General features: G+C 38.1%; 3 protein-coding genes across 7 annotated transcripts in view; all 3 read right to left on the minus strand.

Annotated features, from left to right (window-relative positions):
* raly (RALY heterogeneous nuclear ribonucleoprotein) overlaps window positions 1-25,274 on the minus strand; it is a 144,766-nt gene that overhangs the window by 8,580 nt on the left and 110,912 nt on the right. The gene's annotated exons all lie outside the window — the stretch shown is intronic.
* Window positions 5,329-7,763, minus strand: LOC146518181 (uncharacterized; the record flags this gene model as incomplete). Its single annotated transcript, XM_085159242.1, has 7 exons — window positions 5,329-5,898; window positions 6,039-6,115; window positions 6,203-6,320; window positions 6,857-6,952; window positions 7,046-7,114; window positions 7,229-7,363; window positions 7,605-7,763. Coding segments are annotated over 7 exons (768 nt in total), but the record flags the coding sequence as incomplete, so codon positions are not given.
* Window positions 7,597-21,495, minus strand: LOC146518182 (uncharacterized). 2 transcript variants are annotated; one of them, XM_085160458.1, is made up of 15 exons: window positions 20,155-21,495; window positions 18,960-18,987; window positions 18,650-18,844; window positions 18,439-18,522; window positions 13,011-13,082; window positions 12,823-12,921; window positions 11,274-12,457; window positions 10,959-11,181; window positions 10,616-10,781; window positions 10,427-10,509; window positions 10,152-10,328; window positions 9,898-10,005; window positions 9,073-9,144; window positions 8,347-8,979; window positions 7,597-8,251 (listed from the first exon to the last, which is right to left on the minus strand). In XM_085160458.1, the coding sequence occupies exons 1-15, from the start codon at window positions 20,160-20,162 to the stop codon at window positions 8,120-8,122; spliced, it is 3,264 nt and encodes a 1,087-aa protein (XP_085016584.1). In that variant the 5' UTR covers window positions 20,163-21,495; the 3' UTR covers window positions 7,597-8,119. The 2 variants fall into 2 exon arrangements, with proteins under 2 accessions (XP_085016584.1, XP_085016583.1); XM_085160457.1 differs by having other exon boundaries at window positions 18,960-21,495.

The following is a 25,274-nucleotide window of genomic DNA, read 5'->3' on the forward strand; positions in this document are numbered from 1 at the left end:
CTATATCTGACTTTATGTCCTCTACAAGAGTTTCTGGGCTTTTTTGCTAGTTCTTCAAATGTTCAATAAAAACATGTATACTAATTCATAATGAAGAAAGCTTTGTAATGAAGACTGTCATTTCTTAAACACTGCCTGCCCCCCCGCGGTCCGCAGCGCTATTGAAAAGGCTGTGGAAGTCCCTGTATTAAACACGTAGACCTGTGACACAAAAATCACCAAACTCGGACGACCACAGACTGTTTTCCTTCGTGGTGATGAAGGAAAACGCTGGTTTGGCATGTAAAAGGGCATTTATTCCCTTCAAAGACCTGCAGTTCAAAAAAGTGCCCCTCCGACAGCCAAACCCATCTGTTCTCTGATTGGATTGTTACATTTGTGATTGACATGACATTGACCAATCAGATGAAAGGAAGAAAAATAGGGTCAAAATTTGTACTTGTAACTTGCAGGGGGTTTTTTTTGGGGTTTTTTTTTTGGCTAAGTCCACACACAAATCTTTTTTACGCACACGCAAATCCTGATTTACAAGTACAAAATATTTATGACCACATTTTGAGCCCATACAAAAGCAGCACTTGTTGAGGTGGGCGAGTTTACTCAGTGGAGCTCCCAGTGAATCTGATCAAACTATTTCTGAATCAAAAGCCTAGTTCTCAGTGACATTTATGGAATTTTACATGACCAGTGCAAAGCTTTTGTTTGGTAATTTCTAGTAAGTTCATCTGGTTGAACTAGATGAAGTCCAGACTGACTATGACTTGCCTCTTCAAAGCATTTCAGAGATTTTGCCTCCGAGTCTTAAAACACTCAATCTTTAGAACTGAAAATCTGGTAATGACTGGAATTGTTTGTTCCAAACATGATTAGCTACCCCCAGGTTATTTCAAAGTTGTTTGATAAATGGGAACTGAATGTGTCTGCCATGTGTTGCACGAATCCTCATCGTACACAATTGAGAACCACAACAATGCAAATCAAATCTACAAAAATACTGAACTTTTAATTTTTTTCTTTAAACAAATCTTTGTGGCTTAGTGATTTGTTTGTCCAATAATAAACTAAACTCTTAAGTATGACTTTGCTGGTACAGTTTTATTGTTTGTTTGTTTTTTACTGAATGGAACACAAATGTAATACATTAAAGAAAGAACAGAATGTCCACCAAGAGTCAAAACACACAATACTGATTACATCTATTCAAGTTTTTGTTATTATGGAAAATTATAGGTCAAAATAAGAAACTGAAAATGTGGATATAATTAGCATTTCACATGATAGATTTTTCTTATTCTTTATTACAAATTGTGTCATCTGTAGCTAAATTATGTATGGGAAGTTACTAGCATTTAAGCTCCACAGCTTTTATAGGCATTACATTTTCGAATAAGTATAGTATTTCAGATACATTTTGTATGTTGTTTGTTTCATAATAGGGATCCCACTGAATTACTTAACGAGTATGTTGCGGGTATAACATATTTCAGCATATCTCACAGAGTGCATCAGAAACCCCTCTACATCCTAAATCAACACAGTGAGACCTTGGACACATTTCTTCCACTCATGATGCCACTGTTCTAGCACTTTTAAAGTTAAAAAAAATATATGTAGGAGAAGTCTGTTGCATGTGAAAAACGTTTGCCTTCTGACACAGTAAAAGTTCAGAAAGGGTATATTTTAACCCAAAGAATGACCTTTTCCTAAGCCTTTCTCAGTTTTTGTACCTTAACATAACTACAAGAGTAGACTACGAAAAGTAAAATCAAAACAAAACTAGATAATTAAAAACAAAGTTTTAGACACAAGGATGCCTTCTGGGTTTGGATTTTATACCACAAACTCCACTGAGTTCCTCGTTTGGACTTTTGTTCATTTTTATGCTACTTCTTTTGACAAGATTTTACTATGCATAATGAGAAATTACACTAACGTGTCCTTAACAAGCAGCATAAGCGATGTGTATGGGCTGAGAGAGTATTGGATTGCAGCTTGCTCTGCTACCTGCTTGTTACATACAGTGGCTTGCAAAAGTATTTGGCCCCCTTGAACTTTCCCACAGTTTGTCACATTACAGCCACAAACATGAATTAATTTTATTGGAATTCCACATGAAAGACCAATACAAAGTGGTGTACACGTGAGAAGTGGAACGAAAATCATACATGATTCCAAACATTTTTTACAAATAAATAACTGAAAAGTGGGGTGTGCGTAATTGTTCAGCCCCCTTTGATCTGAGTGCAGTCAGTTGCCCATAGACATTGCCTGATGAGTGCTAATGACTAAATAGAGTGCACCTGTGTGTAATCTAATGTCAGTACAAATACAGCTGCTCTGTGACGGCCTCAGAGGTTGTCTAAGAGAATATTGGGAGCAACAACACCATGAAGTCCAAAGAACACACAAGACAGGTCAGGGATAAAGTTATTGAGAAATTTAAAGCAGGCTTAGGCTACAAAAAGATTTCCCAAGCCTTGAACATCCCACGGAGCACTGTTCAAGCGATCATTCAGAAATGGCAGGAGTATGGCACAACTGTAAACCTACCAAGACAAGGCCGTCCACCTAAACTCACAGGCTGAACAAGGAGAGCGCTGATCAGAAATGCAGCCAAGAGACTTCCGGTGTCATGGTGGCGAGAGTAGCAGCATAAACAGGAGCTCCTGCATCGATAGCTAAAATAATCCGCAATTCAAGAATATAATCCATTAAAAGCGACTTTCCCCTCAAGAATAATGAGCGGAGATAAAAATAAGAAGGGACGAGCCCCAGGCCGAAGCTTAGAAACGCGACTTGAGAGTAAGACAAATGAAAGACGCTCCGAGCAAGAGGGCGAGAAGATGGCGGCGGAGGCCACAACATCAGCGCTAGGCCCCCTCAGACAGGTGGTGAGTGAAGTAGTGGCGGAGGGTATGCAAGACCTTAAGGCAGAGATGAAGAAGGAGCTATCGCTCGTGAGAACAAGTTTGAAAGAGGACATGAAAGCCCAAATGAGCCAGTTAACACACGAGATAAATCAACAGGTTACCGCCGCCACAAGCAGGATCGAGGAGGTGGGGAAACGTCTGGAAGAAATGGAAAGAAACATGGTGGGGAAGGAGAAATGGGACATTGGAGTGAGGGATGCCATTGTTCAGCTGTTGGATAACCAGAGGCAGCTCCAAGAGAAGGTTACGGATTTGGAGGGTCGCTCACGCCGTAATAACATAAGGATATATGGCATCCCTGAGAACATAGAAGGCACCTCCATGCTAAGGTATGTGGAAAGCATGATGATATCGGAGTTGGGGGACGGCGTGGACTTGGGCAGCGAGAAGAACCTAGGGATAGAGAGAGCTCACCGGGCGCTGGGAGTGCAGCCGCCGCCGGGGGCGCCCCCTCGATCAACGGTGGTGCGCTTCTTAAAGTTCAATATTAAAGAACAAATCCTACGCGCTGCATGGAAGAAGCCTGTATATATAAAGGAGAAACGGATTTTCTTTGATCACGACTATGCCGAAAACATACAAATGAAGAGAAAAGAGTATGGCCCGGTTAAAAAAGTACTTAAAGAAAACGCCATCCGGTTCCAGACCCCGCTTGCTAAAATGCGGGTTCATTTTGACTCGGGAATGGTCTTATACAATAGCGCGGAGGAAGCTGCGGCGGATCTAAGAAGACGCGGATACACGGTGGGACCGGTGGCCACAAGAAAGCCCAAAGGCATTACGGCGGAGATGATCAGCAGTATGCTACCGACGGGCGTGGTTGGGCCGCGACGCGCCGGGAATACAGATGATCTACGCGGGAGCGCACGGGAAAAGCTGAAGGTTTTCCAGCGCACAGAGGACGTCGGTACGGAGCAGTAACACCTGTGCCCCACCGGCCCCGTCTCGCTGTTAAGACGATCCCCCTTTGATCATGGAGTGGTGAGGGTCCGATGCAGGTGACTCACATGTTTTTTGTTTTTTAGTTTCCCTTTTCTTTTAAAATAGGAAACGAGAGGGACTGCGGTCAAGTGAGCCCTCACTTACGAAGTCACAGTCAAGCTAGCCGCACCGACAGCCGCACCGAAAATGTTGTTGCACTACTATTACGCATATTACGGTATCGGTGCCGACTGGCTTAGAAACGCAGTCTTTTGTGTCCTGGGACTATTTTGCTTCACAATCCACTCCCAGTTTTGGTTTATCTCCACTTTTCCCCCTGTCATCCACAGTCAAAATTACTGTATGATTCAGAGAAAATTAACAATAAAATTTACACAGTTTACTCTACTGTACTTTTAATCTCCTCATCTTTGAGCTCAGATTACAGGAAAACTATAAGAGGTGACGCAGATATCTCACTGGATTCTGACTCTGGGTGACCCCCACTCTTCACCCTGTGATCCACAGCAAAAGTTACTGTACGGTTTTTGAGAAAATTGATAGTAAACTTTGCACAATTTACTCTACTGTACTTTTAATCTCCTCATCTTTGAGCTCAGATTACAGGAAAACTATAACAGGTGACGCAGATATCTCACTGGATTCTAACTCTGGGTGACCCCCGCTCTTCACCCTGTCATCCACAGCCAAAATTACTGTATGGTTTTTGAGAAAATTGATAGTAAAATCTTCCCATTTTACTGTACTGTACTCTACATATTGACATCTTTGAGCTCAGATTACAGGAAAACTATAAGAGGTGACGCAGATATTTCACTGGATTCTGAACCTAGGCCATCTCCACTCTTCACCCTGTGATCCACAGCCAAGATTACTGTACGGTTTTCCAGAAAATTGATAGTAAACTTAATACAATTTACTCTACTGTACTCTATATATTCTCATTTTTGAGCTCAGATTACAGGAAAACTGTAAGAGGTGACGCAGATATCTCACTGGATTCTGACTCTGGGTGACCCCCACTCTTCACCCTGTCATCCACAGCAAAAATTACTGTATGGTTTTCCAGAAAATTGATAGTAAACTTAACACATTTTACTGTACTGTACTCTATATATTCTCATCTTTGACCTCAGATTACAGGAAAACTGTAAGAGGTGACGCAGATATCTCACTGGATTCTGACTCTGGGTGACCCCCACTCTTCACCCTGTCATCCACAGCAAAAATTACTGTACAGTGTTTGAGAAAATTGATAGTAAACTTTGCACAATTTACTCTACTGTACTTTTAACGTCCTTTACTGTAAATTACTGTATGGTTTTCTGATAAAATTAAATCCTAATCCATTACCGAACAAAATGAGTTCATTGAAGTATTTGCTTAACTACAATAAATTTCTTTCCACACACAATTTAAATATTTCAAAATGTCATTCACACACCACCTCAAGTAGCAAATTTTAGACATTATTTATTCAGTGCTTAATCACAACAATAGTCACCTTAAGGCACTTTACATAATAAGTTAAACCTTACAATAATACATACAGAGAAAAACCCAACAATCATATGACCCCCTATGAGCAACAGTGGGAAGGAAAAACTCCCTTTTAACAGGAACCTCCGGCAGAACCAGGCTCAGGGAGGGGCGGCCATCTGCCTCGACCGGTCAGGGTGAGAAATTACATTTCTCAGATTACTGATTTCTCATATTACTACTACACAGTTTAGATATATTGTTATTCATTATCTGTCATCACACAAATCAACCCAAAAAATCAAAAAGGAAATACTTGAAGTACACGCACAAAGCAAGAATGTTATACATATTGTGTTTTACACATGTGTTCCTCAAAACACCAATAACAACTATAAGCAGATTATTCAAGTAGCTTTCACTGCATGTAGAATTAGGTTACACAAAGCACACACTTCCACTCGGTCTTCTGAGCACTGCTGAGCTGTTCATTTGTCATGTCCAGGCATTCAGAATGGAACCAGCGGTTGCAGTTATCACACTGGATCTGTAAACAAAAAAACATATTAACTTTCATAAACACATTAAGTAAATAATTCTATGTTTTAATCAATTAAAATCCTTAAAGACACAGAGTCAAATACTTTTGTTGTAGATAACATAAAACTATTTTTAAAAATACTATACCCAGTCAGTGATGGAGGGTCCTGGATTAGGTGGTTTTGCCGTTGCACACATGGCACAGTTGTTGTCACTGTCAAATACTAAAACATAATATATATATATATATATGTTAGTATTCATCAGTTTGACACAAATAAATATGTCCATTTGAAGAAGATATTACACACCAGAGGTCTCAAGTATTGTCTGTGCAAATGTCCTTCGTGCCTGGGCCATCTCTTTTTTTGTCGTCAAAAATGTCATTTCTGGTTTATTTGGGAATGCTTCCATTACTTCTTTGGCCATCTGAAATCAAAACAAAAAATACAATTTAATTGAAAACATCTGCAAATGTTACACTTCCTGTTTACACAATTTAACCTTTTAAGATTATTTTAACTTTCCCCACCCATGTATGTTATGTTCACTTTGTGAACATAACATACATTACATTTATATACAAATGAAAGATAAAAGTCACACAGAAAAAGACACATATAGTACATATCACTGTTTTTAATGGTGTGTCAGAAAGCCCTGTGCTCTAGATTATGTTAGATGAAGTATCAAAATTATTAACATGTTCTTTTAAATCTACAAATGTTAACTGTCTCAAATGTCTCACTGCTTAAACACGGTCAGTGGTTTTTTTTATTATTTAAAATTACATACGTGTGTAATTTTGAATTATTTTTTTGAATTCTTTAAAGAACTGATAACCACAGATTTTATTAAACTTTCATCTACAACCATATGTTCACCTTTAGAAAAAGACCTCCTAAGTCCTCCTGTCACTTTTCTAATATTTTATGTTATTATATACATGTAATAACGCATAATTACCGGAATCTTTTGGCTGCACGGTCAGACTCTTCCTGCTCCAAAGAGTTTCTTGAAGGATCGACCAAATACAGACAGCTGTCATCTGCATTTATGTACTGCGATAGATATATAAATTTAAAAAGTACATAAGTTATGAATAATGTGTTATTGAAACAAACTGTCTTCACAGAAATGCTGCTCGTACTAACCAGAAACTTCCAGTGTATATTTCCAATGTTCACAAAGGATAAAATGGCTCTGTAGTTGTCAAAGTTCACCTGTGACATATTAGGAATTAATTACAAATTTGCAACAATACTTTTTCCATTTCGAGACATTAATTAAATTTAAAAAAATTAATTCTAGAATATATTAATTTTTTTTTTTTTTACCTTGGACAAGCTTTGTCTCCTGATTAGTTCTCTCTCTCCATAGAGGATCACACCGCTCGTGTAGTGGTTCATAATGTAGATATTATTCCCCAGATTCAGCCGAATGGCCCAGTGGTGCAGGAGACTTTCAATGACCTGAGGAGTATAATAAATAACCTTTTATTACTTTGAAACATGATAAAGTTTTGGAATACAAAGGTTAATAAAGATTTTTTTACTTACGTATACTCAGTATTCAGTCATGAGGATATGCCTGGAATGTCGATCTAAAGCAGTACTTACTGAATGTGTAGGGAACAACTAATGTTCTGCCCCAGCTTTAACGTTAACCTTATGCATTTCTTTTTCTTTTTTTTTAAATAACTGGATTACATACCTCTCCAACAAGCCAGCTGTGTGGTCTAAGGGTCAGGAACTCACTGTGACGTATGACAAAGTTGTTACCTCTAATCTGAGATGGGACCACAGAAACAACAACTTCCGTTTCCTGTTGTTTCCACAAATATGCGACCTGTGTTTCAACAAGACAATAGAAATAAATTCAAATAATTCTTCTTATGAGAACATTCATTGTAATCGATTACAACGGTTTTAAATCTAATTTTTAAAAGTATTTTATGTACCTAACGCAACAACACGAAAACATCTCCAAATTTGACATAGATTTTAATGTAATTTATTTGAGATGTTAAACTACATTAAGAAATTAAAAATTGAGTCAGTTACTGTTGTTTTTGTAATATTAAGGACAGTAACATGTAAAAGTTACATTTATTGTTGGACTGACATTTGTCATTTTTCTGTGGTATGTTTTTTTTTACTTCATCAACACATACATATAATAAAATCTAATATATAATTACAAAAATATGTACAAACAAACTTGGTTTTTCAAACAGATGACATAGTTATTGAATTAGAATTTGTTTGTGAAACATCACCTGTGATGTCCTTTGTCAGACCGGTTGTGTTTCTCTCAAGGTGCTCTGTCCTTTCCAGTGTAGATGGAGAATCCTCTGGCCCCTTGATTTGTGGGTTGAATTTTAAAGAAAATATTTGTTACTGCTGTGATCATTTTAAGTAATTTTTTTATTAAGGAAAAAAATGGGTGTACTCACTGTCCTCCTGACATCAGAGAGTGGCTCCAAAAGGATCTCTTTGAAGGCCCTTTCCATTTCCTTCACGGTTGGATCATCATTGTTTACCAGGTGTATTTCAAATGGAGGACTTGTGGGGTTCTTATGGTCAATGTACTTTTTGATTGTGGTGACCACAACATCAGCACAAATTGAGACTGGAAAGTTGAATATTCCAGAGCTCACTGCTGGAATGGCAACAGAGGAAAATCTGTGCTCTTCTGCACATGTCATGACGTTCGAAATACCTTTAGTTAAAAGTTTCTTTGCATGGGATATCATGTGCACTGTGGGGTCAGTCTGCAGACACGGGCCTACCAAATGAATCAGCTTCATGCAAGGTAGTCTGCCTGCTGTGGTAACTGCAACTTGTCCAGCCTTTAATTTGCCATTTTTGGCAATGAAGAGATCAATCTCTGCTTGGATAGTATGTCCTCCAGTAGCAGACAGTGCCTTTGCAAGTCCACCCATGTGAGAGAGATTTTCATTAGCTGCATTAACAATTGCATCCACTTTGAAGGCACATAAGTCTCCTTTCCATACTGTGACCGATGCTTTATTAGCCATGTATGTTGCTATTTTTTGGCAAACGGCTATTTGTTCCTGGCTCTCATCCTACAAAGATAGACACTTGCCAATTTTCAGAGTCATTTATGACAATAACACACAAAACATAAATGTAGACATTCAAAACATTTCTAAAAATACCTGGTTTTGACGAGCATCATATTGTTTGTGCTTTTCCTGTTTAAAGGTTTGAACAGTGGTCTTCCCTTTTACCTGTTAACAGATAACATTTTTGAATGACTTTATATAATAGAATATAATATACAAAAGAATATGGTCATGAATGAGACAAACTTGTTCTGATTTGAGATGTATGTAACGAGTGAGCATCTGTCCTGCTGTTGGTGTAACACACAGGAACTGATATGACTGTGTATGGGTGCCTAGTCCCCTTAAAGGACTCTGTCCAACATTACGTCCCAAGTAAACAGAGGAACTATGAGATAAAAACATCGTCAGTATGTGATGCCTGGTCCAGCCGTACAGAGAACATGCTAGTGTATGATTGCAAACTTGCTTGCCTGCAGTCAGGGCACGCGAGCTGTGCTTAATACAGTAGGTCTCCAAAAGACAATAATCAGCCTTGAAAGCTTGTTTAATTCATATGCCCTTGGCCTACAACTGCTGAAAACAAAGCTGTACATGGTGTGACCAGCAAAAAGCAAAAAACCTGAGCTTCCTCCTGCACTTATGTCACCTATGGACATGCATTTTTTGGCATTAAAGTGGGGGTTCACTAAGGCCCATGCCTAGGTGTAATACAATGTCAAAACACATAAAGATTTCAGGTAATCAGTTGGAATACAGTTTGATAAAACATTGAAACATGGAGACGGATGATAATTTATAATTCATGCTTTATCAAGTCAAAGCAGACGCTTTACCCCAGAGGACAAAAGGAGTATGGCAATCAGGAGGACATCACAAGGTTTAATTATTGAAAATAATGGGAACATGATGACTTACCTCAGTTTTCTTTTTCTTCAGTGGCAGTTCTGTCAGTAACGGTGACACGTACACACCTTTTCGTTTAATGCGTTTGTCTTTCCATTTCTCCATTTCCACGCGAAAAGACTGTTGATTACACATACATACTTTTAATGCTTACTTATTTTATCATCTCTTAATTCTATAGTCATAGCCAAATGTTTTCACTTTTTCTTAGTTTCTTGTTCTAGTTGTATAAAACACAATTTTCATTATTAGGAAGTTATTCATACCTTTTGTCTTGATTTTTTCATGTCTGCATATTCAAGCAGGAGGGCATCGTGCATTTTTTGATAAATTTCCACAAAGTCATCAAGCCTTGTCAGTCTCCTTCTCTGGATACGGATTTTTTTCAAATCCCACTGGCTTTTCTCCATGATTCCTTGGGTTCTATTGTCTTGTGTAAAATTCTTAAATGCAATAGTACATTGTTTAAATCAGTATCTATGTATTGTAAATTTATGTACAATTTATGTTTCTTTTTCACTTATTCTTCTCGCTATGATACCTGGTTCTTGGATTGCTGAATGTCACCATAGAGTTTACTGAGCTGCTGGTAAGCAGGACCAGTACCATGACGTCCAAGATCCCCTAAGGAGAATACAAGTAATTAAAAAACATAATTAAAATAGATAATTCAACATTTAATGAATAACTGACAATTTAAGATAGTAATACAACAAATAAAAAAACGTACCAAGCATCATTGATGACCACAAAGTTGCATGTGGTAGAAGGTGATTTACCAGACCGGCAATAAATTTGGGTGCATGAAAGATGTTTCTTTCGCCCTCACAGTCCAGTGTTGCATTGTCAACAATTGCCTGGAAATGGGTCTTCAAGGGGGCATTCTGAACATCAGTCTGTAAAACAGATATATATCTGTATTCAGCAAGTTATCAAACCAAAGACAAATTAATTATATAAAATATTATTTTAAATATATATATTTTAAACCACAATAACGTGACACACATTTGGGACAGACACAAGTAAAAAAGTTATTAATATGGTTACTTAAAAAATAAATCTTAGCTAACCTTGTAATCTTCAGCAATCACAGTCTTCTCATCCAAATCCAGGGTCCCCCGTTTTTGCATAAGGATTTTCAAGTTGTTGTAGTGTTTTGTTACGTTCCTTCCACTACAAGGACTGCAAAACACTATTGCTGCACTATGGACAACATCATCCATGTCTTTTAAGTTATCACAGCATGCAAGGAGCCCAAACACATGCATTCCAAGCCTGTAGTTCTCTGGAATGCTGGGAAAATGAACAAATGAAATCACTGTTAGTGAGACCTTTACATTACAAATCTTGTATTCTTTTTTAATTATTGATATAAATGTACTCACTGTTTTTTACAAAGGTCCTTGGCATTTTTCATGACATGGCTCAAACATCGATGAAGAATGGGAATGTTGAATTGCTGTGCTGAATGCTGGCCAGTGAGTAAGACATAGTACTTCTGCAGCAGATCCTCTAGACTTGTTCTGCAGAATGTCATGGAAATGGATCGGAGGAGTACCAGGGATCCATCACACATGAACATGACAGGCCTGTTGTAGGCCCGATTACCAAATGCTCTTACCAGATCAGTCTGAAAGGCCTGCAAGAAGTATGTCACAGAAGCTGTAGTGTGGTCACATGTGACATATGTAGCAACTGGAAGAGGAGAAGCACCTTTGGATGGGTTTCTGACAACCAACTCATACACATAGTAAGGTGGCGTTCCAGCACTTTCTTTTCTTATTATACTTCCAGTGGCATCAAAGTACACAATGTCTTCTTTGCATCTTTGATGAAAAACTGACAAGGTTTTCTTAGACCACAGCATTATGCCCTTTGGATGCATCAGAATCTTCTGCAGTACGTCCTTTTCAGTGTCCTGATACTGTTGAATTATCTTTTGTAAGCTAATCAACTCGTTGGGATCTGCTCTAGTGGCTTTTCTTTCAGACCATGCAATGTTTTTCAACACTTCTTTTGTTGGAGTATCATCCCTGTTGCCAGATTGGATCACCTTTTGTGGCACTTTCTGTAAAGACTCCAAGTACAAGCTCCTTGGTAATTTGTTTTTGAGGAGTTCTCCAGCACTTTGACGTGATTGTGCACGCACAGGCCGCCTTTTCAGCTCTTTGTTATTATGGCAGACCTCACCTCCTTTGAAAACGACTTCTGCTTTCAGTGTCTCTTCGTCATAAACCACCACAGCCACAGTGACAGGGCAGTCCTGAAATCTGCAGTACCCCACACACCTGAAAACCGGTGCCTTTGATCTTGAAGAGAGTTTTTTCACACTGTGTCTCCGAAATCCAAAGCTGCAGTACGGATTAAGGGTTCTGATTCCACTGGCAATTATATTTGTCCACTGCAGTCCTTTAAATAGTCTTCCTGACTGATGTTGCCGTAACTCCTTCCATTCATTCTCATTTATGAAAAAGAAACTTTTCTGCTGTGGCAAACCAGATGTGAAAAATTTTTCTTCTGAAGTGCTACTGTCTGTGTTGACTTTAGCTGAATCATCTGATCCATTCCTCTGCAACATTCAGATATACATTTTAAAAAATATATATAAACACTTTCAATGTTTGTCACTACAGTGTCTCTATGAAAATCCAACAGCATCATTATGTTACAATTTCACTAACGAACCCATAGGACAAGTTTCACATTATCTTAGTAAATTTGTCTTAGTAAGTGAATATGACTAAGAAATATTTATTTTACCTCGAAAGATCATCACAAAAAGATTTCAACTTTAAATGTAAACTTTGGATTACAGTTCAAAATAATTGAAATTTTTAATATAATAATTACATGCTGATAGTGTTTAACAAACATATAAACTCTGTGTTTTCTTTCTCTGTTGTGTATTAAAAACAGCGAAAGTTATGAAATTACCTTAGCATTTGCATTTGAAGACGAAGATTTAGAGTCACTCTCGAGGGATTGTGTGTCTGGGGTATGGATGCCGCTCTCTGCAGTTTTTTGAAGTGCATCCTGGGAAGAGAAAGCGATGTCGTTTCTTTACAAATTAATGTTTTTCCAAAGCAACACAATGTAATACTGAATAAAATACAAATAATTACCTCTTTTCTTGAAGGTAAAGGTACATTTCCTACAGATTGTGGAGACTTTGGCGCAACAACGTCTTCCTCATTCTAACGAATCACAAATTAATTAAAACATAACAATTACATAACAAGACTGAAATTTCAGTATGTCTTTGTTAACACACATTGTTACAAAATATTTTGAAAAGAATCACTATGTAATGACGGTTTTATAAGGGAAAAAATATTCAGCAAAGGAATATAGTACTATAATTATTGTAAATGAAAAAGTAATATTCTGATTCAGATTTTGGAACTTGATTGGGCAATAACAAGATCAAATGGAGAAATTAGAAGAGTGGAAGACATGGAGTGAAAAGTTAGTCAGCAGCAGGAGGATGAGTTGGTTACTCCTTTAAAATGGGGTCAGATGTGACACTCAGGTCTTTGTCTGGCTCTCCTGTGGGTGCTTAAGGCTCTACACCTCATGGTTTGGTGGCTTGCTTTCATATGTGTTTACCTGCTGTGAAGTCTATTGTAATCTACATTCTTGCTCTCCATATGACTCATTATTATGAGTCAAGTGACTCATAATAAAACAAGTGACTCATAAAAACAAGTGACAGCGCCACCGACTCCTGTCGGTGGCGCTGTCACTTGGTGTTCGCTCGCTCTGTGGTATAGTATCGCTTCCTGTTCCTGCTCAAACACAGTGGTGTTTCTGAGTAGCTTATTTGCTTAGCAGTTTAATTAACAACTTTTAAATACATTCTTTTTTCACAGTATAATCTTCACGTGCTTCATCCGAAGCACACTTTCTCTGTACTCACTACCTAATTTATAGCCAAAGTATTCACTCACTGTCTCTGTACTGTTTCGCTAGCTTAGCTCGTAGCCGACCCGTTAGCACCATGGCTACTTCACCTGTCCCTTCTGCACTTTCTTGCTCATTGTGTCAGATGTTTAGTTACTCCTCGGCCTCCTTTAGCAGTAATGATATCTGTAACAAATGTAGCATATTTGCAGCTCTGGAGGCCAGGATTACTGATCTGGAGACTCGGCTTTGCACCCTGCTCTCACCCTTAGCTAGCCAGGCCCCTGTAGCTGGTGCAGCCGAAGATAGCGTAGGCCCCGCTAGCTGTTCCCCGGCAGACCCCAAGCAGCTGGGGAAAGATGGCTGGGTAACGGTGAGGAGGAAGCGTAGTCCTAAACAGAAGCCCCAGGTACACCACCAACCCGTTCATGTGTCTAACCGTTTTTCCCCACTCGGTGACACACCCGCTGGGGGTCAAACTCTGGTAATTGGTGATTCTGTTCTCAGACATGTGAAGCTAGAGACACCGGCAACCATAGTCAATTGTCTTCCAGGGGCCAGAGCAGGCGACATTGAAGGAAATTTAAAACTGCTGACTAAGGGTAAACGTAAATTCAATAAAATCATAATTCACGTCGGCAGTAATGACACCCGGTTACGCCAATCGGAGGTCACTAAAATCAATATTGAATCGGTGTGCAACTTTGCCAAAACAATGTCGGACTCTGTAGTTTTCTCTGGTCCCCTCCCCAATCAGACCAGGAGTGACATGTTTAGCCGCATGTTCTCCTTAAATTGCTGGCTGTCTGAGTGGTGTCCCAGAAATGATGTGGGCTTCATAGATAATTGGCAAACCTTCTGGAGGAAACCTGGTCTTGTTAGGAGAGACGGCATCCATCCCACTTTGGATGGAGCAGCTCTCATTTCTAGAAATATGGACAAATTTATTAAACCCCTCAAAACATGACTATCCAGAGTTGGGACCAGGAAGCAGAGTTGCAGTCTTACACGCCTCTCTGCAGCTTCTCTCCTCCTGCTACCCCCCCAAAAACCCATCTCCATAGAGACTGTGTCTGCTTCCAAAAAGACAAAAAACAAACTAAAAACCAGCAACAAACAACTTAAACATTTACAAAGAAAGAACAATACAGTATCCACATCTGAACCAAAGAGTAAAACAGTGAAATGTGGATTATTAAATATTAGGTCTCTCTCCTCCAAGTCTCTGTTAGTACATGACTTAATAATTGATCAACAAATTGATTTACTCTGCCTTACAGAAACCTGGTTGCAGCAGGATGATTATGTTAGTTTAAATGAATCAACACCCCTGAGTCATTCTAACTACCAGAAATCTCGAAGCACAGGTCGAGGGGGCGGTGTGGCAGCAATTTTTCACACCAGTCTATTAATTAATGAAAGACCAAGACAGACTTTTAATTCATTTGAAAGCCTGATGCTTAGCCTCGTCCACCCCAGCTGTGAAACTCAGAAACCAGTCTTACTTGTTATCATCTATCGTCCACCTGGGCCTTACACAGAGTTTCTGTCTGATTTCTCAGACTTTATATCTAATTTAGTTCTGAGCTCAGATAAAATAATTATTGTGGGTGATTTTAACATCCATGTTGATGCTAAAAATGACAGCCTCAACATGGCATTTAATCTGTTGTTAGACTCAATTGGTTTCTCTCAAAATGTAAAAGAACCCACCCACCACTTTAATCACACTCTAGATCTTGTTTTAACATATGGCATAGAAACTGAACATTTAACAGTGTTTCCTGAAAACCCTCTCCTGTCTGATCATTTCTTGATAACATTTACATTTACAATAATTGATTACGCAGCAGTGGAGAGTGGACTTTATCAAAGTAGATGTCTTTCTGAAAGCGCTGTAACTAAGTTTAAGAATATAATCCAGCCACTGTTATCATCGTCAATGCCCTGTACCAACACAGAGCAGAGCAGCTATCTGAACGCTACCCCAACAGAGGTTGATTATCTTGTTAATAATTTCACCTCCTCACTACGTACGACTCTGGATACTGTAGCTCCTGTGAAAACTAAGGTCTCTAATCAGAAGTACCTGACCCCGTGGTATAATTCTCAAACACGTACCCTAAAGCAGATGACTCGTAATCTGGAGAGGAAATGGCGTGTCACAAATTTAGAGGATCATCATTTAGCCTGGAGAAATAGTTTGTTGCTTTATAAGAAAGCCCTCCGCAAAGCCAGAACAGCTTACTACTCATCACTGATTGAAGAAAATAAGAACAACCCCAGGTTTCTCTTCAGCACTGTAGCCAGGCTGACAAAAAGTCAGAGCTCTTTTGAGCCAACCATCCCTTTAACGTTAACTAGTGATGACTTCATGAACTTCTTCACAAATAAAATTTTTATCATTAGAGAAAAAATTACCAATAATCATCCCACAGATGTAATATTATCTACAGCTACTCTTAGTTTCATTGATGTTAAGTTAGACTCTTTTTCTCCAATTGATCTTTCTGAGTTAACTTCAATAATTACTTCCTCCAAACCATCAACGTGTCTTTTAGACCCCATTCCTACAAAACTGCTCAAAGAAGTCCTGCCATTGATTAATTCTTCGATCTTATATATGATCAACCTATCTCTAATAATCGGCTATGTACCACAGGCCTTCAAGGTGGCTGCAGTTAAACCTTTACTCAAAAAGCCATCTCTAGACCCAGCAGTCTTAGCTAATTATAGGCCAATCTCCAACCTTCCTTTCATATCAAAAATCCTTGAAAGAGTAGTTGTCAAACAGCTAACAGATCATCTGCAGAGGAATGGTTTATTTGAAGAGTTTCAGTCAGGTTTCAGAGTTCATCACAGCACAGAAACAGCTTTAGTGAAGGTTACAAATGATCTTCTTATGGCCTCTGACAGTGGACTCATCTCTGTGCTTGTCCTTCTTGACCTTAGTGCAGCATTCGATACTGTTGACCATAATATCCTATTAGAGCGATTAGAACATGCTGTAGGTATTACAGGTATTGCACTGCAGTGGTTTGTATCATATCTATCTAATAGACTCCAATTTGTGCATGTAAATGGAGAGTCCTCTTCACACACTGAGGTTAATTATGGAGTTCCACAGGGTTCAGTGCTAGGACCAATTCTGTTTACATTATACATGCTTCCCCTAGGCAGCATCATTAGAAGACATAGCATACATTTTCACTGCTATGCAGATGACACCCAGCTCTATCTGTCCATGAAGCCAGATAACACACACCAATTAGTTAAACTGCAGGAATGTCTTAAAGACATAAAGACTTGGATGGCCACTAACTTTCTGCTTCTTAACTCAGATAAAACTGAGGTCATTGTACTCGGCGCTGAAAAGCTTAGAAATATGGTATCTAACCAGATTCTTACTCTGGATGGCATTACCTTGGCCTCCAGTAACACTGTGAGGAACCTTGGAGTCATTTTTGACCAAGATATGTCCTTCAACGCACATATTAAACAAATATGTAAGACTGCGTTCTTCCATTTGCGCAACATCTCTAAAATTAGAAATATCCTGTCTCAGAGTGACGCTGAAAAACTAGTTCATGCATTTATTACTTCCAGGCTGGACTACTGCAATTCATTATTATCAGGATGTCCAAAAAACTCACTGAAAAGCCTTCAGTTAATCCAAAATGCTGCAGCAAGAGTACTGACAGGGACTAGAAAGAGAGAGCATATTTCTCCTGTTTTGGCTTCCCTTCATTGGCTTCCTGTTAAATCCAGAATTGAATTCAAAATCCTGCTCCTCACATACAAGGTCTTAAATAATCAGGCCCCATCTTATCTTAATGACCTTGTAGTACCATATCACCCTATTAGAGCACTTCGCTCTCGCTCTGCAGGCCTACTTGTTGTTCCTAGAGTATTTAAAAGTAGAATGGGAGGGAGAGCCTTCAGTTTTCAGGCCCCTCTTCTGTGGAACCAGCTTCCAGTTTGGATTCGGGAGACAGACACTATCTCTACTTTTAAGATTAGGCTTAAAACTTTCCTTTTTGCTAAAGCATATAGTTAGGGCTGGACCAGGTGACCCTGAATCCTCCCTTAGTTATGCTGCAATAGATGTAGGCTGCCGGGGGATTCCCATGATGCATTGAGTTTTTCCTTTCCAGTCACCTTTCTCACTCACTATGTGTTAACAGACCTCTCTGTATTGAATCGTATCTGTTATTAATCTCTGTCTCTCTTCCACAGCATGTCTTTTATCCTGTCTTCCTTCTCTCACCCCAACCGGTCGCAGCAGATGGCCGCCCCTCCCTGAGCCTGGTTCTGCCGGAGGTTTCTTCCTGTTAAAAGGGAGTTTTTCCTTCCCACTGTCGCCAAAGTGCTTGCTCATAGGGGGTCATATGATTGTTGGGCTTTTCTCTGTATCTATGAAGCGCCTTGAGGCGACATTTGTTGTGATTTGGCGCTATATAAATAAAATTGAATTGAATTGAATTGAATTATTACTCTGTTTCAAGATTTAAATTATTTTCAAGATGACATTTTGGAGTGAATTTGTTTTATTTGTATCTAAAAAGCAGGATAACTACAATGGCTGGATAAGGTTGTCATGATGGCTTAAAATTTTTAAATCTGACAGTAAGTGTATGACACATTTCTTACAATGGAAGGAACGTCATCTCCAAGTGTTGTCTCTGCAGTAGGAAAATCAGTCTGTAGCAAGGGACCCTCTACCCCTGATGTGGTCTGTAAAAATATTTGATTTTTGCATAATAATTTTTATTACAGGAAGTTCTACCAAAGAAATATCTGTTCTTTTTTTAAGTATTTTTTTTAATGGACTAAATATAAATACTAAAAAAACATTGCTTACCTTTTCATACTGCAGGACTGCCTTGACAATTTTTTTCCTATTAAGACATGTATTAGGCATTCCCAAATCTCTTGAGACATTTTCCCAAAAGCCATGCACTTTGTGAACACTGTAGGTCTTTAGACTGGTCCCGGGTTCAGCATACTTGTGAATGACCTCTAATATATTTTGCAGGGATTTTGAAATTGTCCGTGCCTTTTAATGTAAAAGAGAACAGTGACATTAACACATTATACCTTTATTGTGCTGTAAGTGATACAGATTGAACAATGTATATTATTATCACATTATTGTTTGTTACATTACTTGCCTTTCCAAAAACTGAAAAAGTGCAGGTCCTGAAATTTTGAGACAAATTAAAATTAATACAAAGAAAAACAAACCATATGAACATATCTGTTATCCTGAGATCAACCTTGCAATACTGATCAACAATAACATATGAAATGTGAACTCTTCATTTAAGTTTAATAGACTTCAGAAAACATTTTGAGGCACTCCAAGTACCCACACTCTAGTGATGTCCAAAACGCATGATGCGAAAAAATCTTTTTGGTAACTTTTTCTATGCCAACAACATAACGGGTAGCATTTAGATTTTTGGACATACAAGCGCTAACTAACACAGCCCTTGTTAATGGTCATTTGCTAAGAAACTATCGCTAAGTTCTAAATTTTAAAATTCACAGTGCAAATTACTGTAATTAACACTATAGTTAAATAACACAAGCACTAATTCACTGTGTGTAATACACATTCCCTAATTGATTTATTAATATTAATAATGTTATACTATGTTACATACACATTTTGAGTGTCTCCTAAACCACAAAAACAAGCTGTTAAAGACCATTGCTCTGAACGGACTTTACAATCATTATCACAATCACCATGACTTGAAAGAATCATTGTGTCAAGCCAATTAAAATTTAAAATCGGGTAATACCCAGTGCAAATCTGCTTAAATGAGAATTTGTGACCTTATGTGACAAAAACACTTTTGTAAGATGATTTATTTATCATGGTGAACAGTGTTACTTATTATGTTTTTGTTTTTTTTTTACAAGTAATGCAACCAAACCAAACATTGATTTTGTTTTAACGTATTTGTTCATACTACAAAATGTTACGTATTTTTCAATTATCTCAATGTGTTATGACTTCTTTTTCTTAATGAATATATATATTTAAGAAAAGATACAACATCAAAAGTCAAACGACTGAACAGTTTTCACTACGCTTAAATGGAGGGTGTTACTTTTAAATGTACGCCTAAGAGTACAAAATCTAATCTTAGGTATATGTTATATTTCTATATATGCTCTCTATTGGTTAGTATATCAATATTATTGAAGTTTTCAAATTCTAAAAATTATGATTTTAGACAAATTTCTGGACGAAGACTATATACAAAGCGCAAACAATCTAAAAAAAAATTCTATAATTAGACTGAGGAAAATAACTGGCATTAAATGGTAGTCCCATTTTTAGTGTTAATTACTCACCTTTCCATTTTATTGTTGGTGGGTAAACCGAAAATTTTTGTCCACGTAGGCCTCGATGAAAAGTTCAGTGTACTAATGTGTAATGACAGCGTAACCACATATAAACGTTTCCCGTCGCAATGAAAGCTACGCTATCTGTCCGTGCGACGCAACGACTCAATAAATACCGAAAGATCAAAAGTGGGTTGGCTCTATGTCATGTGACTCTTGTCCCACACATCAGTTTGCATTGAATTAACCAATAATACTAATTTAATTCTAATAATGAAGCAAAAACTAAAAAATGTTAAGGCAATGTGCGACCTTGTTATTTCATGTATAAAATATAATCAAAATAGTATTGGCAGAAATATTTCTATGAGTTACAGTATGAAATTTTTTTTATGAAACTTGTAATCAAAAGGCAAGATATTGTATAGGTAATTCAGAATATTAATGTTAAAGACAATGCGTGTCAGAGAAAAAGACAAAAGCATATTGCTTAAAATATATTGTAAAAGATGTGATTAAAGACTTTCATATAAATTATGAGAATTGAAAATTGTTTTTATACTTCTAAGACTACTATTACTTAGAGTAACTTGAAAATTAATGAACAAGAAGGAACATATTATTTTCTATTGAACAAGTGAGTTGAATTAGATTTTCAATGTTTTTGCAGTTAACATATTTACTGAGACAATCAAAAATGAGCATGGAACAACATCTGTTACATGCCCTGGTACCCAGCTCTTTGTTTTCTCTTACTCTTGTCTTTCAGGTGTCAAGCCTCATTCAATACTCAATACACTCAATACAAAGGTAATTGGCACGTCTCTATTGGCTGATCTGGGGAACAGTAGACCAATCGCTTGCCTGGGATAATTTCAAAAAACCAGCTCCCAGGCCAGCAGGTTGGCTTCAGACTGTCTTTGAACTTTTGTTAGTAGGTGTCTGTGTGTGTGAATAGAGTGTTTGGGTGTGAGGCTGGACAGATAAGATCGGGGTACCCCAAACACATCAACTGAGCTTTAAGTGTTAAAAACACTAGGTTATGCAGATGATGACACTTTTGTATCCTGTGACTGACCTTATGTGTCAAGCAGGTACACAGGCCTTTTGTTTTGCATATTATTTTATTTCCACTTTAGGGAAGCTGTTGGCGTCTTTTTGTTTTAGTAATGTCTTTGATCTGGCTCAGCCGCTCGGTTCTCGTCCCCAGCCTTTTTCTTATGTTAAGCTTACTGTTATCAAGGCATGGTAAATGAACAGTAAACCTTGCCTGATGACTAATCTTCCCTTTTCCCTATCATTGATTTATTTGGGTTGTCATGGAAGAAGTATTAAACAATGCCTTTTATTATATTTATTATAATATATTTATTATAGAGTACAGTACAGTAAAATGTGTTAAGTTTACTATCAATTTTCTCAAAAACCGTACAGTAATTTTTGCTGTGGATCACAGGGTGAAGAGTGGGGGTCACCCAGAGTCAGAATCCAGTGAGATATCTGCATCACCTCTTACAGTTTTCCTGTAATCTGAGGTCAAAGATGAGAATATATAGAGTACAGTACAGTAAATTGTGTTAAGTTTACTATCAATTTTCTGGAAAACCGTACAGTAACTTTGGCTGTGGATCACAGGGTGCAGAGTGGAGATGGCCTAGATTCAGAATCCAGTGAAATATCTGCGTCACCTCTTACAGTTTTCCTGTAATCTGAGCTCAAAGATGAGGTGATTAAAAGTACAGTAGAGTAAATTGTGCAAAGTTTACTATCAATTTTCTCAAAAACCGTACAGTAATTTTTGCTGTGGATCACAGGGTGAAGAGTGGGGGTCACCCAGAGTCAGAATCCAGTGAGATATCTGCGTCACCTCTTATAGTTTTCCTGTAATCTGAGCTCAAAGATGAGAATATATAGAGTACAGTACAGTAAATTGTATTAAGTTTACTATCAATTTTCTCAAAAACCGTACAGTAATTTTTGCTGTGGATGACAGGGTGCAGAGTGGAGATGGCCTAGGTTCAGAATCCAGTGAAATATCTGCGTCACCTCTTATAGTTTTCCTGTAATCTGAGCTCAAAGATGTCAATATGTAGAGTACAGTACAGTAAAATGGGAAGAATTTACTATCAATTTTCTCAAAAACCATACAGTAATTTTTGCTGTGGATCACAGGATGCAGAGTGGGGGTCACCCAGAGTCAGAATCCAGTGAGATATCTGCGTCACCTCTTACAGTTTTCCTGTAATCTGAGCTCAAAGATGAGAATATATACAGTACAGTAGAGTAAAATGTGTTAAGTTTACTATCAATTTTCTCAAAAACCGTACAGTAACTTTTGCTGTGGATGACAGGGTGTAGAGTGGAGATGGCCTAGATTCAGAATCCAGTGAAATATCTGCGTCACCTCTTACAGTTTTCCTGTAATCTGAGGTCAAAGATGAGAATATATAGAGTACAGTACAGTAAAATGTGTTAAGTTTACTATCAATTTTCTCAAAAACCGTACAGTAATTTTGGCTGTGGATCACAGGGTGAAGAGTGGGCGTCACCCAGAGTCAGAATCCAGTGAGATATCTGCGTCACCTCTTATAGTTTTCCTGTAATCTGGGGTCAAAGATGAGAATATATAGAGTACAGTAGAGTAAATTGTGTTAAGTTTACTATCAATTTTCTGGAAAACCGTACAGTAACTTTTGCTGTGGATGACAGGGTCAAGAGTGGAGATGGCCTAGATTCAGAATCCAGTGAAATATCTGCGTCACCTCTTACAGTTTTCCTGTAATCTGAGCTCAAAGATGAGGCGATTAAAAGTACAGTAGAGTAAATTGTGCAAAGTTTACTATCAATTTTCTCAAAAACCGTACAGTAATTTTTGCTGTGGATGACAGGGTGCAGAGTGGAGATGGCCTAGGTTCAGAATCCAGTGAAATATCTGCGTCACCTCTTATAGTTTTCCTGTAATCTGAGGTCAAAGATGTCAATATGTAGAGTACAGTACAGTAAAATGAGAAGATTTTACTATCAATTTTCTCAAAAACCGTACAGTAATTTTCGCTGTGGATGACAGGGTGAAGAGTGGGGGTCACCCAGAGTCAGAATCCAGTGAGATATCTGCGTCACCTCTTATAGTTTTCTTGTAATCTGAGCTCAAAGATGAGGAGATTAAAAGTACAGTAGAGTAAATTGTGCAAAGTTTACTATCAATTTTCTCAAGAACCGTACAGTAATTTTTGCTGTGGATGACAAGGTGCAGAGTGGAGATGGCCTGTATTCAGAATCCAGTGAGATATCTGTGTCACCTCTTATAGTTTTCCTGTAATCTGAGGTCAAAGATGAGGAGATTAAAAGTACAGTAGAGTAAATTGTGTAAATTTTATTGTTAATTTTCTCTGAATCATACAGTAATTTTGGCTGTGGATGACAGGGGGGAAAGTGGAGATAAACCAAAACTGGGAGTGGATTGTGAAGCAAAATAGTCCCAGGACACAAAAGACTGCGTTTCTAAGCCAGTCGGCACCGATACCGTAATATGCGTAATAGTAGTGCAACAACATTTTCGGTGCGGCTGGCGGTGCGGCTAGCTTGACTGTGACTTCGTAAGTGAGGGCTCACTTGACCGCAGTCGAGAGGGGGCCCACACTGTGGCATTTCCCCCCAGACTGAGAGGAGAGAAAAAAACCTCTCTTATGGAAGACCTGGTTTATTTGGTTAAGACAAGTTCTGTCTTTGTTCATGTGTGTTTATTATGTGTTCTGAGGGCTGGGAGTATTGTTTTGTTGGTGCAGGAAAATTAGTTGGAAATACATAAAACATATGCGGTATTATAAGGTATTGTCTTTGAATGGTGTAAAGAATCCCATTAAGAGGAGTAAGATAGTTTCAAAGCTAAAAAGGGAAAAAATTGATATTGCGTTTCTACAAGAAACACATCTATCAAAGGAAGAACATGAGAAGTGGAAGAGAATGGGATTCAAAAATATTTATTATGCCTCACATAGATCTGGCAAAAAAAGAGGAGTGGCCATTCTGATATCGAACAAGGTTGGTTTTGAGTTTACTGGAGAACATAAAGATAAAGAGGGAAGATTTGTGTTGGTGAAAGGGAAAATGGAACAGGAAGACGTCACGCTGTGTAATATATATGCACCCCCTGGTAGTAGTACAGGGTTCTTTAAGGAGATATTCAGTCTTATTGCCGCAGAAAGTGTTGGTACATGTATATGTGCAGGAGATTTCAATTTACTTCTCCATCCAAAATGGGATACAACTAGCCGAGACCGGAGGGGAACTAAATTAGAGAAACAAGTAAAAACAATGTTATCAGAGTTGGGGCTTATAGATATATGGAGATATTTACACAAAAATGAACGCAAATTTACATTTTATTCAGCGAGACATGATATGTACTCGAGGATTGATTATTTCTTTACTTTTAGTAAAGATCTCCACAGAGTGAAGGATTGCATAATAGGACAGAGAGATTTATCTGATCATTCGGGACTAACTATGAAGATTGGGTTTAAAGCTAGCCCCAAAAACACCTTATGGAGGCTTAACACAGGTCTGTTAAATAATGACTCATTTAAAAGAGAAATGGGACAGGAGTTAAAAACATATTTAGAACTCAATGACAATGGAACAGTTAATCCCACAATTTTATGGGATGCAGCTAAGGCATACCTTAGGGGTAAAATTATTGCAAAATGTGCAGTCCTAAAGAAGGTGAGAGCAAAAAAGCTGTCAGATTTGCAGGAAAATTTGGAAAAATTGGAACAACTGCACACCGTTACAAGGTGCCCCAAGGTATTGGAGCAGATGAGGCCGATTAAACAGGAGATCCACAAAATTTTAAGTGAGGAAATTGAAAAAAAATTAAAATATAATAGACAACGGTGGTATGAGGCAGGACCCAAAGCTGCTAGGCTATTATCATGGAGACTCAGGAGGCAACAACAGGAGAACACTATTCATAAAGTTCGAAATTTAAAAACAAATAAGATAACTAATAAACTCGAAGAAATTCAGAGAACATTTGAAGAATATTACGCTGAGTTATACACACAACCGGATAAAGCAGATGAGCATAAGATTCAGAATTTCTTATCCAGCCTAGATCTACCATTTATAGG

The sequence above is a fragment of the Neolamprologus multifasciatus genome, chromosome 5 (genome assembly GCF_963576455.1).
Source record: "Neolamprologus multifasciatus chromosome 5, fNeoMul1.2, whole genome shotgun sequence".
Lineage (NCBI taxonomy): Eukaryota > Metazoa > Chordata > Actinopteri > Cichliformes > Cichlidae > Neolamprologus > Neolamprologus multifasciatus.